This window comes from Tupaia chinensis, unplaced genomic scaffold (assembly GCF_000334495.1).
Source record: "Tupaia chinensis unplaced genomic scaffold, TupChi_1.0 Scaffold000056_1, whole genome shotgun sequence".
NCBI classification, from domain to species: domain Eukaryota; kingdom Metazoa; phylum Chordata; class Mammalia; order Scandentia; family Tupaiidae; genus Tupaia; species Tupaia belangeri.
This window is the reverse complement of record NW_006159514.1, coordinates 849,692-866,140: the sequence shown is the minus strand read 5'-3', so window position 1 is coordinate 866,140 and position 16,449 is coordinate 849,692. Positions and strand designations below refer to the sequence as shown.

Sequence of the window (16,449 nt, the reverse complement as noted above, 5' to 3'; positions counted from 1 at the left end):
CGTTTCCCAGAGACCTCCCCGAGTACACCACGCACACGTGCCTACGACCCAGGCCAGGCGGAGACGGGTTGGTAGTGGCATCAGGACTCTGTTGGACAGTCTTTGTCTCTCTCACTCACAGAAGAAATAAATGGATTTGGGGGAAGAACATAATCATCCAGTGGACGGAGGATTGGGTGGTATTAATGAAACACTGGGAGATGAGCACACTGAATTCACTCCATTATTCTTGGTCATATATGTTTGGAACATCGATCATTTAAAAATGTAAAGGAAATTTTAAAACTAGTAGGGGACGCTGGCATTACTGGGTTTCTAGAACTTAACGAGTCCTGTAACACGCAAGGTTGTTTTTGCAAATGGCCAACACTATACAGAAACTGCCTTCAAAGAGCTTCCGGAGCCAGCATAAGCGAGTTTAGCCATCTTCCATGGAGGGCTGGCTACAAAGACTCCATCCCATCTTGCTGCTATTGATCAGGAACTACAATAGCATACAGGTAACGACATTACAAAACACTGTTCAATACGCACAGACCTGCAAATTGGCCATTCTATTTTTTTTTCCTTCAAACTGAAATTGTCTGAAAGAGAAAACCCCTGAAGTTGTTAACACATTTTGAAATATACAGAGTAATGAAATTGGACAATTAAAGGAAGATTAATTTCTTAGGAAAAAACTATCACATTGAAGATGAAATTAAAAACAAAAATTCTGACAAGGAAAAACCACATTTCAAAATTGTTTACTTACAAATAATAAAAATACTAAAACTCATTGGGAAGCAAATGATATGGAGGTTAAGGTGCTGGATCCCACGGGGCAACTCTTGAGTTCAACTTTCAGACCCAATAGCTTGAAAAACACTCCAAGCATGTGTGCGTGTGTGCCCAAAATCCCAAGAGGAGGACAGAGGAGAGAGGTTCACAGTGTGACCATTCCCCTGGGGGATGATTTCTCACTTTTCCTTTCTCTCTGGCTAGAGCACAGGCCCTGTGGAAAAAATCTAAAACAAAAACAAAAAGCAAACTCATGGTCTCCCAGAATGTGTCTTAACACAGCTATGCCCACATATAACAGCTACACTTGGTAACAACCCCCTAATTGGTGTCCTGAGTCCTGCTAGCCCACCTCCAGCCCATTTTTCAAATGGCGGCCTGAGGGGGCTTTTGAAATGCAAATCTGATAATGTCACTTTGCTACTTAAAACTTTTAACTATTCATGGTCACCTTTAAGGCCATGACCAGATATCCTACTTGATTATTAGGAGCACCGCCTTTTACTCTCAAATGACCTTGGTTGAAAACACAGTCCTCCAAGCTAAAGAACAGGCCTAATCCTTACTGTAGTTTGTAGGTGCGTGTGATCTGACTACTGTCTTTCTCCTTAATCTCTGCACTCCAGCAGCCCCCTCCCTCCCCCTCCTAGAATAATCCATCGTCCTTCCAATTAAGGGCCACTAGTCAGCAATTCCATTCAGAAAGATCCCACGCTTCCAAGGTTTTGCCCACTTAATTTGCACTCAGTCCTTACGTGGCTCAACACAAATATCTTTCCTCATAAGAACTATTCTAGAGTCCCTAGGTAACTTCCCACCCCCTTATCACACACCTTCATAGCTGCACACTGTACTTTTTCAGTGCCCTTTGCACAATTCTCATTCAAATAATTGTGTGATTCATGGTTTAAAGTCTAATTCCCAAGAACATAGGCTTGCCACAGAGCACAGGCTTGAGGCAGGCTAGGAACTCATAAACACTCTTGAACAAACTCAACTGAGACTATGTGACTGTAGAGACATATTTCCTAAAACTGTACCAGGAAAATGATTTTACATTTCCCTTAATGCCCTTATTCACCTATAACATATTTTCATTCAAAGTTGCATTTTCTTTTTAAAAAAATGTTTATTTATTTAATTCCATGTGTTGTTATTATTTTTTAATTTGACCGGACAGAGACACAAAGAAAAAGGGAACATGAGAAAGCAAGTCACCAGGTCTGGGACTCTAACCACAGTCACCCATGTGGAAATCCAGCACCTTTAACCACCATGCCACCTGCCAACCCCCAAAGTTGCATTTTCTATTATGCAAAACACTTTTATTACAAAAGTAAATTATATCCAAAGCAATGATGAATTGTGTCTTTGCCCTTTTCTGTGGGAAAAGCATCAAGGTACGGACAAATATGACCTCGCTATGCCTATGCTGAGGAATCCTTGGAGAAGGTAGGAGCTTGGAGTGCTCAGTGCCTCCTCAGAGAACAATTCAGTTATCAAAACTGTTTAGCAGGTCCCATCCATAATAATGTTATACGTTCATGCATTACTAAAAATATATAGTAAAACTAGAAAGAGAATTTATGATTATACACATTTTAGGAAAGTAAAACCAAAAGAAGTTACAATATATCAGGTACCATGACCATCCATGCCTCTTCCAAAATAACAAGTCATATGCGGTATTAAGTTCTGAACTGGGACCAGCAGGTGGCGTAGTGGTTAAGGTGCTAGAATCCCACATAGTCAACCACAGTTCAAGTTCTGGACCTGGTTGGTGGCTTTAAACTCACACAAGGCGTGTGTGCATGTATGCCTAAGGTACGGAGAGGAGGATGGAGGAGATGGAATTGTGGCATGGCCCTCCTGCCTGGGAGTGATTACTTGCTTTCTCTCTGTCTCTCCAGCAAGTGCACGAGCCCTTTAGCAAAAATCTCTCTCAGGAAAAAAAAAAAAGCCCTTAAATAAAAATCAACAGTACAGTGTTTTCTGTAAATATGAGCATATATAAAGCAAACAAAGTAGTGATGTGATTATAGGACAGAAGTTAGAGAACTAATCTCAACTGTCTATATATTTCTGAAATGCCTACGATTTGTATAATGAAGTATTATTGGCATATTTCTTCTGGCTATAAGGCCATATTTATTTATTAATTTTTGGTTTGTTTGTTTTTGTTTTCTGGGGGTTTTTTTAGGGGTTTTATTAGTTGTTTTTTTGTTTGTTTGTTTGTTTTCCTATAGGGTACAAGTGCTTGCCAGAGACACAGAGACAGACAGAAAGCAAGCATTCATCCCCCAGGGGGATCTCCTCCATTTTCCTCTTGGGATTTTGGCCACCCATACACCTGGTCTGAGTATCAAGATTCCAGGTCTAGCATTTGAACCATGGTCGGCCACGTGAGAGTCCAGTGCTTTAACTACTACATCACCTGCTGGCCCCTTAATATTTATTTTTTTGACAGGGTCTCGTTGCAATCCTCCTGCCTCAGCCTCCCTGAGTTGCTGTAACTACAGGCATGTGCCACCACATTTGACTTCCAGGTTGGACTGGGGAACAAACCTGGTCCTCCCATGCAGTTCCAGCCAGCACAGCATAGTTTTAGCAGTATGCACCACTGTGGTTGGGCCCTATAAGATTAATTTTAAAAATAACAGTCACAGGGGCCAGCAGGTGGCATGATGGTTAAGGTACATCCCATGTGGCCAACTCCATTGTTCAGGTCCTGGCTCAACAGCCTCAAAAACATGCTGGGCACTGTGTGTGCATCCCTGAAATCCTGAGAGAATGGAGGAGAAGGAATTGCACCATAGCCATCGCACATGGGGAGGGAAGAGGTGATTTCTCACTTCCTCTCTCCTCTCTCCAGCAAGCCATGTGCCCTATGGCCAAAAATCTAATAATAACAATAACAACAACAACAATAACAATACCAGGACCAGTAGGTGACATATAGGTTAAGGTAGTAGCTGGGTCCCACCTGGTCGGCTACATGTTTCAAGTCCCAGACCCAGTGGCTTGAAAATCACGCTGGGCACATGTGTATATGTGCCCGAAATCCTGGGTGGAGAATGAAGGAGAGGGCCACACCCCTTGCAGGGGGGTGATTTCTCCCTTTCTTCTCTCTTTCTCCAGAGAGAAAGCACAAATGCACCTATGGGGAGGAGGGAGCTACAAATTTAAAAAGTAACAAATAGCTAGGCTGATTATGGGAAGTGGGGGGAGACATAATAACATCCTGATTTGGGAAAGACCAAGGAATTGAACATCAAAGCTGAAACTAGAGGCCAGCTCTATGGCAATTAATGCACCATCATGAGAAGCTGGATCCTACATGGCGGCCATGATTTGAAACCTGCTCCACCCCTCCTGAAATGCACCAGGCTCCATACAGGTGCCCAGGGTCCAAGGGATTGAGGAGGGGGATCAGGTGTGCTGGACCTCATGGAGCACTTTCCCCCTCTCCCTCTCTCTCTCCTGTGTATGTGCATGCACTCTAGCATAAATAAAGAAAAAAATTAAAATAAAAGAAACTATGACTACCCTGAAATACAGCATGTGTAACTTTGAAACATACTTCATATTCAGTAGTGAGATTTTCAGTATTTATGAAGTCAAAGACTTTTTCCTTAAGTACCAAATGTACATCAACTGTCAGCTGGCAGACTGATTCTGGCTCACACATCTGTTTTCTTTGGCAAGCAAAGTACTATTTTGTTAGTTGCCAACATTAGGAAATCAGGAGATTTCACATACTTTTCGATAAATTGCAAGCTTGGGCAATACTAGGTTTCTTCTCCCCTTGGAGCCAAGGAGAAGCTGCCTCCTTCAGAGAAGGGACAAAGACTCAACACTTACTACAGACCCCTGCCTCTGTGACTGTTGTTGCATAGGTTTTCAATTAAGCAGCCCTTCGTTATCTATATTTTTAATCCATCTGCACATTTAAAAAAGGCAAATAATATATTTATGCAACTTAGGAGTCCAAAGGATCCTTAGAAAGTGTACAGAAGTCAAGCAATTGGTTTGAAGATACTCAGCAATCAGTAGGCATGGTTGAAGACTTTGATTCCTGGACCAACCCACCATTCAGTGGCATGGTGGCTAAAAGGCCGCTGGATCCCACAGGCCCCACCTTGTGGTTCAGGTTCTGGGCCCAGTGGCTTGAAAAACACTTCAGGCATGTGTACTTCTGTACCCAAATCCAAAATGGAGGGAGATTGAGGTAAAAAGATTGCAGCATCCCTCATAGGAGGTGCTTTCTCATTCTCCTTTTCTGTCTCTCTCGGGTGAGCACAGGTGCCTTATAAAAATATTTTTAAAAAGAAGAAGAAAAGACTCTTAATTCTTGCTTCCAATCAGATGTTTGTTTTTTCCAATGGGGATGAGAGGGCATGTGTGTTGGGAGTGGGAGAGAGAGAGAGACAGAAACAGTGAGAGGGAAAGTGAGAAGTCACCCCCGCAGGGGGGATGGCCACACCATAATCCCTTCTTCTTCATTCTCCTCCCGCAATCCCTTCTCTGTTCTCCTCTTGAGATTTCTTGGGCACCCACACACATGTGCCCAGCATGAGTTTCAAGCCACCACATCTGGGACTCCAATCACAGTTGACCATGTGGGAGTCCAGTCACGTAACCACTACGACATCTGCTAGCCCTGTGTTTGACGTTTTATAAAGCACATGTATTTATTCTATAACTTTGAAATAATACACTTTACAAATTTGGTTTGTGTATGGTTTTGTTTTTGTTTTTATATGATTACTTATTTAATTAGTTCTTGGCAAAAAATTTAGAACACCAATTATTGAGGATAAACACCATTTGTAAGGGCAAACACAGGTAGCCCTGGAGCTGAGAAACAGCTTTGATTTTTGGTAAAATTTGCAAGTCCACAGCTTTCTGATCCACCTTGCGCTGCTCTGAAATCTCGTATTTCTCCTTCTCTGTGTCGAAGATCTCACCTTCCTGGTGTCTGGGCTTCCACAGTTTCTTTTTCTTTTTTTTTGGGGGGGGGGAGGTGTTTTGCTATAGGGCGCGTGCGCTCCCCAGACAGAGAGACAGACAGAGAGATAGAAAGTGAGAAATCACCCTCCAGGGGGGATGGCCACGCCGCAATCCCTTCTCCTCCATTCTCTTCTTAGGATCTTGGGCACACACGGTAAGGTGCTTTGGGATTTTTACTTTGCTAATATCAATTTTCATGGAGTGGCAATGACAAATTTCTGGTGTGTTCTATGCAATGGAACTCGACTGAGAACCAGTGGTCCAGTTACAAGTAGCAAGCCACTGCTCAGCTGCTTCAGGAAAACCACTCTCTTGCCTCTGTGGCGTCCAGTGAGGATGATCAGAATGGTCCTAGGAGTGATGCTGGCTCACAGCTTTCTCACATGCTGACTGAAAGGTTTTTTGCTGTGGCTCAACAGCTTTCAAGGCACATCTTCAGTAGGGTAATACCTAGGCATTTTGCGCAGTTTAACCACCCGGGTACCACCATTCTTGTCTCCACCAACTGGTTTTGTGACAGTCCCAAGAACCTTCTCCTTTTTCTTTTCGATCCTGGATTTAGTGGCCGAGTACTTCCTCTTGTACGTGGCCTTCCTGGAATACATGGCAGACCGGGAGTATCTGCCGATACTCTAGACTTAGGACGGGGTTTCAGCTGCAATAGGGCTTCCCCTTCTTGGGCTTTTCAGCGTTGGGGTCACCCTTTTTAACCTTGCCACTGGCATCAGCCTTCTTGGCTTCAGGTCTCTTCTTAGTATCCTGCTTCACAGCTTTTTCACCTGCCATCTTGTATAGTGGGAAAGAGCTGTGTGTGGTTTTAAAAATGTCCTACCAAGTTCCTTTTTAATGGGAACTAACCAAGATGGCCACATGAAAGGTGCATACAGAGCATAACACACTTCAGTAGAAAGTGAAAGAGAAGAAAGCTAGTTTCCCACTTGATAGAAGAATACAGCCTCCAGATGAAATTTTGACGAGGGCTAAATATAGAAAATACGGTTCTAGAAGTACAGTTTCAAACAAGCAACTGTCTAAATATTTTAGATCTGATCACACAATAATGTCCCTGAGATCTGCATTTAAGGTGTAAAATCATTTTGCTCTTCATTATACAACCAGAATTTCGAAGTCTAGGCCCCAGTCCCACAAATAATACTTGGCAACAGCTGTTACTATTAGACAGCCCATCCTGCTATTTCTACCACACAACGCAGCGGCTCTCCACACCACGCGCCGGTATAAAAACTGCTTCGTTTACCATCGAATGGGGGAAAAGAGATGTCCCCATCATCTTCCCCGAGATGCCCTCTCACCTTCCCAGATGAGAGAGGGGACAGTTTACATCCTAGAAAACATGAGGGAGGGAGGCAGGGCCCAAGAATAGGGTATTTACCACTCCTCAACCAGCTTAACCAAATCACTTAAACCTGTCTATACTAGGTCTACTCATTCCAACTTGGTCTTGGGTGATTACTTATGACTAATAGGATATGTTGCCAGTTCAAGTTACATACATATAGGACTCCTTGTGAAAAAATTACAATAGAACTGGGACCAGCAGATGGTGTAATGATTAAACTGCTGGACTCCCACGTAGTCAACCACGGTTCGAGTACCGGACCTGGCAGCTTAAAACTCATGCTTGGCACATGTGCGTGCATGCCCAAAATCCTGAGAAGAGAATGGAGAAGGGATTGCAGTGTGGCCATCCCCCCTGGAGGTGATTTCTCACTTTCTGTTTTTCTGTCTCTGTCTCTCTAGCGAGTGAGTGCTCCCTATAGTAAAAATCTCTCTGGGGGAAGAAAAGACTATAATAGAAACAACGAATACATCTAGGGCCTAGGGAAAAAGAAATCAAAGTATTCTAACCTTTCATGCCTGCCCTGGGTAAAGGGGTGGGAAACAGAAAGAGGTAGAAATTTTAAAATTTTAATATTTATGAGAATAAAAATGGACTAAAAATTTAGAGAACTAATTTTGGGGAGCCAGTGGGTGGTGTGGCACTTGGGGCACTGGGCTCCCACATGGCCCACTGTGGTTCAAATCCTGGACCCGGTAGCTTGAAAATCATGCCAGGTGTGTGTGCATGTATGCCCAAAATCCAGAGGGAAGAATGGAGGAGAATGGACTGCAGCATAACCATCCTCCCACCCCCAGGGGTAGGAGAGGAGTGATTTCTTTCTCTCTCTCTTGGTCTCTTTCTCTCTGTATCCGGCAAGTGCATGCAGCCTATGGGAAAAAGCTAAGAGAGAGAGAGAGAGAACCAACTTTTATTTGGAGGGGGCGTGACGCCCCTTTGGGCCTCACTTTTCTCTACTGTTTGTTAGATGAAGCAAGGCTGACTTCTTGGAATAAGTCAAATGTTATCAAAGCCTTTGACTCTGCTTAATAAAAATAACAAAAGAAACTTTAACAATGATACGTAGCTTTTCTGATGTCATAGACCTTTTTGAAACCTGAGATTTCTTCCCAGAAAAATATACATACCAATTACTCATTTTCACAGGAAGTTCAAGAACCTCTGAAGAACATCCAGGAAGAGACGAAGGGATGCCTGTGTTTTTAGAAAAGTCCACATTTCTCTGCTTTTAGGAATAATTTATATATTATACTCATTTATATTTTTCTTTCTTTCTTTTTTGGTTTTTGCTTTTTGCCACAGGGCACATACCCTCACCTGAAAGAGAGAGCAAGAGGGAAAGTGAGAAATCACCCCCCAGGGAGGATGGCCACATGGCAGTCCCTTCTCCTCGTTCTCCTGTTGGTGTTTTGGGCACACACGCACATGTGTCTGGCATAATTTTCAAGCTACCAGGTCCAGGCTGGAACCATGGTCAGCCATGTGGGAATGAGTACTTTAAACCGCCAGGCCACTTGCTGGCCCCTCATTTATCATTTTTATGACCTAACTCTATAATCAGTTTTCATACCAATATCAATCTGACTCGCTACAAAAAGGGAAGTTTGGGAAGTTCTTAACATTTGAAGTAGAACAGAGTTACTTTTTCAACAGTTAGACAGACTTTTTAAAAATAAACGCCAACAGGGACTAGCAGTTAGCGTAACAGCTATGTCGCTGGACTCCCACGTAGTCAATCGCGGTTCGAGTCCTGAACCCAGTGGCTTAAACTCACGCTGGGCGCGTGTGCATGCATGCCCAAGATCCCGGGAGAATGGAGGAGAAGGAATTGCAGTGTGGTCATCCTCCCTGGGGGGTGATTTCTCGCTTTCTGTCTCTCTGTCTCTGTCTATCTGGCAAGCGCACACACCCTATAGCTAAAAAACTTCTCCAATAAATAAAGAGATAGAGAGAGAGAGAGATAAAATGCCATTCAACATTATTAGATGTTCCCCTAACCAAAAGTCATTATTGATCTTTCCACCCTGGCAACTTAAACCCTCGATTTCCACCTGACCACATGAAAATATCCTACTTTAACAACAAAACTCAGCCTAGGAGACCTAGATGAAGCTTCAAAGGAGATGACACTACTGAGAGGGACTAGAAGAGACGGTCACAGAGGAAGCATCTGAAAAGATAGGGACGTTCAGAAAGCAGGTCTCAGACCCAAGTAATAATAACACTCCAAGAGTTCCCAAAAGAGCTATAATACATTACCTTTATTAAATTTAGAGAAGGAATTCTGATTAAATATAATTAATTTTCATACATGTCACAGGGTGATCACCATGGAGCCCCCATGACTGAATAACCCACAGTACCTACTGGCTAATTTGATGTTTTTAGAGGAAAGACACAAAATGTACACAAGTTCCCTGGGAACCAGCAGTTAGCATAATGGCTACGTCGCTGGACTTTCACGTAGTCAACTGCGGTTTGCGGCCCGGACCTGGAGGCTTAAAACTCACGCCGGGCGCATGTGCGTGCATGCCCAAGATCCCAAGAAGAAAATGGAGGAGAAGGGATTGTGGCGTGGCCATCCCCCCGGGGGGTGATTTCTCGCTTTCTGGCTCTCTCTGTCTGTCTGGTGAGCGCACACGCCCTATAGCAAAAAAGCTCTCCAAAAAAAAAAAAAAAATGTACACAAGTTCCCCAGTAATTGCCATTTGTAAATTATATAAAATCTTTCCAAGATAAAATACTCATTTAACTAACATTTGTTGAGCATACAGTAAATTTTACATACTGTGCTAGGCTCTATGAGACAATAGAAATGATTACAATACTAATTCTGGACTCTAAAAACTTAAATACCAACCTCTGTGCTTTAATTACTACTCCATCACCATCGACCAGCAGGTGGCATGGTGGTTAAGGCACTGGACACTCCCACATGGCCAACCACAGTTCGAGTCCTGGACCTGGTAGCTTGTTTTCTCGCTTTTCCTCTCTCCCTCTATGTCTCCCTCTGGTCCAATTAAAATATGTAAATGAATAAATAAAATTAAATAAATAATCCTTTAAAAAATTATTACACCACCTACTAGATTTCACTGTTTGTGCCACTCTAACCGACCATTTTTCTTAAATCTGATTATTCTTGTGGTAATGGCAGTCATTTTTAAAGACTCCTCACTAGTATTCAAAGTATTTCACACAAGCACTTCTAAATAGGAGGAAAAAACCTGGGCCCTTGGAGACCTGGGGATAGCTCAAAAGTGCCATAGCAAGCCAAAACTGTCCTTGTCTAATTCATACAAATACTGTACATGCTCCATAACACAGGCATACATGACTCTAGCAAAAAGAATAGTGGCTTTCCTTCTTGAGTGGAGTAAACTGACACTCCAGGAAGATGCTCCCTGCTATTTCTGATTTCACAAACCCATACCCTACCAGGCTAAAAATACCTCCAAGACTGAGAGTCACAAGCCCAGGATATAGCTGTAGCCTAGCACACACACATGGTCTCCAACCCCACACCAACTACAACTCCCACAGTGGCAAAGCAATGCCACGGAACCAAAGTAACTACAACCCAATTCCCCACTGCTGCTCCCTAAAACATATGCGTACACAAATGCACACATGTCCCTTGATGTTTCATGTCACGCCTAGTCTCTCTCATACCTACTTAACCAACTATCAGCAGATGTCTATTCATCTTGTCGAATTTCACTCAAGTATCACTTCTTTTATTTTTTTTAGAGAGAGAGATTTTTGCTATAGAGCTCATGTGTTCACCAGAGAGACAGGGAGATAGAAAGCTAGAAATCACCCTCCAGGGGGGATGGCCACACCGCAATCCCTTCTCCTCCATTCTCCTCTTGGGATCTTGGGCACGCACACACATGAGCCTGGTGTGAGTTTAAAATGCTGGGTCTGGGACTACCTGAACTATGGTTGACTACATGGGAGTCCAGCAACATAACCACTATGCCATCTGCTGGTCCCCACTTCTCTCCCCACCCCACCTTGGAGAGACTTTTGCTATAGGGCACGTGCGCTCACCACAGAGACAGAGAGACAGAAAGCAAGAAATCACCCCCCTGGGCAGATAGCCACACCACAAACCCTTCTCCATTCTCCTCTTGGGATCTTGGGCATGTATACACATGTGCCCAGAGTGAGTTTTAAGCCACCAGGTCCAGGACTTGAACCACAATCGACTACGTGGGAGTCCAGTGACATAACCCTTATACCATTTTCTGGTCCCTCAAGTATCACTTCTATGAAGCTGTCCTTACCACCCAAAACACAATTAACCGTGCGACCCTGGCTGCACCTTCCATACACGGCTATCACTCAGACTTATCCCAGAAGTATTACTCTTTCGTTTGTTTAGTCATATTCTGTGAAATTCTTAAGGCCAACAATCACATTTTACTTATATTTGTATTTATTTTATTTTTTAAAATAATTATTTATTTATTCATCTATTATTATTTTTCAATTTGACCAGAGAGAGAGAGAGAGAGGGAAAGCGAGAAAGCAAGCCACCAGGTCTGGGACTCAAACCATGATCGGCTATGTGGGAGTCCAGCACCCTTAACCACTACACCACCTGCCGGCCCCCTTATATTTGTATTTATAAGACCCAACAGTGCCTTGCAAATGATGATTGTTCAATTAGTATTTGCCAAATAAATACGTAGACAGATAAATATATAAATACCACTCCTAAACTCTTCTCTAGTTTTTCTCCTAACATACTATAATTTACTTTTTAATTTTGTTTGTCTTGGTGTGATTTAGCCACTGATATGATTCTAGCACCAAAAACAATGCCTGAAACTTAGTAGGCACCCAATATTCATTACTGAATGAATGAATGAATGGAAGACACTTAGATACACTTAGCTATCTCTAGCCCATTCTGTATAGGCTATTTTTCAAATTTTTTTCTAAAAAGAAAAATGCCAGTAAACTTGACAGTAACAGTAAATAACACAATTTCTATAAGTTTTGAAGAAAAGAAAGGTTTACTAATGCCAAAGTTCTAGGCCTGGCCACAGTGGTGTGTAGGTAGCCCCTGGAGACTCGACGCCTCGGAGACCGGAGTTCAGGCCTGGGCCCGACCTGAGTGCACCAGCAGTTTCACGCACATATAATCCTAGCAAAGTAGGAGGCAGGGGCAAGAGAACACAGCACAGCAAGACTCTGTTAAAAACGCCTATCTTGAGGGCCAGATGGTGGCACAGTGGTAAAACAAAATACTCTGTAAGGCTGAGCCACAGGGGAGGTTTCAGGTTTGCATCTGGAGCTCCCCCTGGGCAAACAGACGTGAGGGTGCCCTTGATCCAAGACCAATTGCAGCTAAGAATGGATCGCATCATCAGAACCAGTGAGCAACAATTAAACTTTTTATAAATTGTCTATTTCTGTCTCCCTCATCTTCCCTCTCTCCCTTTGTCTTGTAAAACAAAATAATTTTCTAGATACTCATAGTTTTTTTTTTTTAGAGAATTATTTTCTTTAACTTTCTTTCTTTCTTTCTTTCTTCTTTTCTTTTCCTTTGCTTTCATTTCCTTTCCTTTTCCTTCCTTCCTTCCTTTCTTTCTAATTTGATCAGAGAGGGACAGAGCGAGAGTGAGAGCGAGGAAAGTGAGAAAGCAAGTCACCAGGTCGGGGACTCAAACCGTGGTCAGCCATGTGGGGAGTCCAGCACCTTTAAACCCCACGCCACCTGCTGGCCCCTATTTTTAATAAGACATCCAGAACATTAGTTTTAAAAAAATGCATAAAAATTCTTACCCATCCTTGGTTTGATCAGCTACTCCTGCCAAGAGCTGCACAATCTTTGGATTGCTGTTTGGATCATTATACAGTCCCAGATAACGCTGGACAAAGTCTTCCGGGGTCATGTAATGCTCGCCATCAACCTCAGTGCTGGCATACTAAAAAATAAATAATAATGCGGACTGAAAATTAAAATTATTCATATCATTTTGAAGCCAATAAAGGTTTTGTGAAAAGATAAATTAAAAGTCAGTATTAAAATCTAACTAAGTTTCATTAACGCAGAATGGTTCTCTGGAGAGGAAAAATCAAACACCCAGAGATTGATTTAAGAACATTATAAAGTACCCATACATGCTCAAACCAGGATGAACCTTGAAACCTTTATGTGAGTAAAAGAAACCAGACACAAATGGCCACCCAGTGTATGGTCCCACTGGCAGGAAATGTCCATATGGGCAAATCCACAGACTCAAAGCAGAATGGCAGCCAGGAGCTGGGAGAAGGGGGGGAATGGGAGTTAACTGCTTAATGGGCAGGAGACTTCTCTTTGGGGATGATGAAAATGTTCTGGGGGCCAGCTCTGTGGCACAGCAGTAATGTGCTGCTCAAGAGAAACTGGGACCCCACGTGGCAACCATGGTTCAAATTCCTGGTGCTGCAGCCTGAAACACACTGGGCGCTACATAAATGCCCAGGACCCAGAGGGCTGGAGGACTGGAGGCTGGGGAGCAAGGTGTGACCAGACCCTGTGGAGGGTGCCCCCCATCTCACGTGCACATGCACATGCTCTATCATGAATAAAGGAAAAGGAAAACAAAAGACACCTTTAAATTTTGGGAATTAAGAACTTGGTGATAATCACATACCACATGTAAATATACTAGAAAGGAACACGGAACTGTATATTTTTAGATGGTTAAAATGGCAGATTTTATGGTATGCGAATTTTCTCTCCATGAAATATATATATATTGGTAAGACTATATATATATATATATATATATACATGTATGACAAGAGATATGAAAAAGACTAAGAGAAGTGAAAAGGTGATGAGGACCTGAAAGTGAGACTATAACCTCTGTAGATTCCCAGAGGTTTCCTGTCTACATGAATAAAAGGGAAAAAAAAAAAAAACCTGCCAAACCTTAGAAGTGAAATGAATGAGAAAGGTGTAACAAACAAGACCTTCCATCATAGGTATTTGTTCCAAGTTCCAGTAGCTGGAAAAAAGAAACAAATTGAAATAGTCTGCCTTTTATGTCAGTTTTTAATAAGTAAAATAGTAACACCTGCCCGTCAAAAACAAAATCCACATCGTTTTAAGGGTTTTGGGTACTAGGGCGTGACCAAAGCCCTCCTTGCTGAGTTACAGTGGATCAATTTAGTTACTTCCGCCAACTAATAAAGCAGTCAGACCAGAAAACTCCCTAGAACTAAAGAATACAAGGGCTTACTAAATGGCAAGCACACATACACAAAGTGAACAAAAATCCACACCAAGGCCTAGCCGATCATCTTAAAACTGCAGAACATCAGAATTAAGAGAACATCCTGGGCTGGCCCAGTAACCTCATGATTTAGGGAGCCAACTCCCACATAGGCAGCCACAGTTCGAACTCCAGCCCAGTGGCTTGGTAAATGCTGGGCCCAGGTGCACCTGTGACCAAAATACCTACAAGACAGAGAAATGGAGGAGAAGGGATTACAGTATCCATTGCTGGGATGTTTTCTCCCTCTTCTTCCCGCTCTCTGTCTCTCTGGTTAGTGTACACACCCTCTGGCAATAAAAGGTAATAATAATAAAGAGAGAAAATCTTGTAAGTTTTCAGAGAAATTAACAGGTACCAGATACACTGTCACAAACCAAGGAAATCATGCTCCTCAGTAGCAACACTGGAAGCCTGAACACTACAAGCAAGGTCTTGAAAATGCTGAAAGAAATGGTTCCCGCCCTGGAATATTCAACCCGGCCACATTTCCAATCAAGTGTAAGGCTAGGTTAAAAGTACTCAGAGCCAGCAGGTGGCATGGTAGTTAGGGTGCTGGACTCCCACATGGCCAACCATGGTTTGAGTTCAGACCTGGCAGCTTGCTTTCTCACTTTCTATCTCTATCTCTGGTGAGTGTGCGTGTCCTAGAGCAAAATAAAATAATAGCAATAAAATTAAATAAATAACTCATTTTTTAAAAAGTACTCTGAGATATATATGTTCTCAGTATCTTTTTCTGCCTTCATACACCCTTTCTCAGAAAGCCTTAGAATTTTGTCCTTTTTTTTTTCTATAGGGTGTGCATGTCTGCTTGCTGGGGCGGAGGTGGGGGAGAGAGAGAGAGAAAGTGAGACATCACCCCCTGGGGAATGACCACACCACAAGTCCTTTCTCCTCCATTCTCTTCTCAGGATTTTGGGCATGCACACATATGCGCCCAGCATTTTTCAAGGTGCTAGTTTAGGATCTCAAACTGCACAGCCGGCCATGTGGGATCCAGCCACCTTAACCACTATGTAACCGAGATGGTCCCAGTAGGAGAATTTTTTAAAAAGAAGGAGTGAACCAAGTGAAAGGAAAAGGAGAGATCCAGGAAACAGGCAGTACAATTCAGGGAAAAGTCCAGGGGAAATCTCAGAACAACTGTGCTGCAGGCCTCTGGAGTACCTCGTCTTAATTAGGCAGACAGAGGGTTCCAGGAAGCAAAGCCACTGGGGAACACAGTATATCAGGTTACATGAGGCATTTGGTCATGTAGAAAATCACATCGGAAGGAGCCCAAGCCTTTGCTCAAAGGTCACCCTCTCAATGAGACCTATCCACATCACCCTACTTAGTATTACAACCCATGCCTGTATCTGTATCACACCACTCTGCCTTTTCTTAGCACCTATCACCTTTAAGCATACCGTATATTTTACTTATTTATTATATTGACACCAGCAGTTAGCATAATGGCTATATTGCTGGACTCACATGTTATCACTGCAGTTCGAGTCCTGGACCCGGTGGCTTAAACTCACGCCAGGCACGTATGGGTGTGTGCCCAAGATCCCAAGAGGAGAATGAAGGAGAAGGGATTGTGGCATGGCCATCCCCCCGGGAGGTGATTTCTCGCTTTCTGTTTCTCTCTCTCTGTCTTTCTGGTGAGTGCATGCACCCTATAGCAAAAACCTCTCAAAAAAAACCCTTATTTATTATATTTTTATAATATTTATTTTAATATTTATATTTATTGTCCCTCTTCTGGGGCCAGCAGGTGGCATGGTGGTTAAGGGTGTTAGACTCCCACATGACCAACCGCAGTTCAAGTCCTGGACCTTGTGGCTTGTTTTTTCACTTTCTCTATCTTGCTCACACGCTGTCCCTCTCTGGTCAAATTAAAAGAAAGAAAGAAAGGAAAGAAGGAAGGAAGGGAGGGAGGGAGGGACGAGGGAAGGGAGGGAGGGAGGAAAAATAATTCTTTTTTAAAAAAAGAAAAAATTCAGGGATCAGCAGTTAACATAATGGCTATGTACCTGG

The 16,449-nt window shown here is 42.9% G+C and overlaps 1 protein-coding gene across 2 annotated transcripts in view; it reads right to left on the bottom strand.

The window, feature by feature from the left end:
• Window positions 1–16,449, bottom strand: part of SLC25A12 (solute carrier family 25 member 12) — a 146,804-nt gene that overhangs the window by 73,462 nt on the left and 56,893 nt on the right. For both annotated transcript variants that reach the window (XM_006141477.3, XM_006141475.2), the window contains exon 3: window positions 12,947–13,089. In XM_006141477.3, the coding sequence (XP_006141539.1) occupies window positions 12,947–13,056 (110 nt within the window). In that variant the 5' untranslated portion in view covers window positions 13,057–13,089. The remainder of the gene's footprint in view (window positions 1–12,946; window positions 13,090–16,449) is intronic.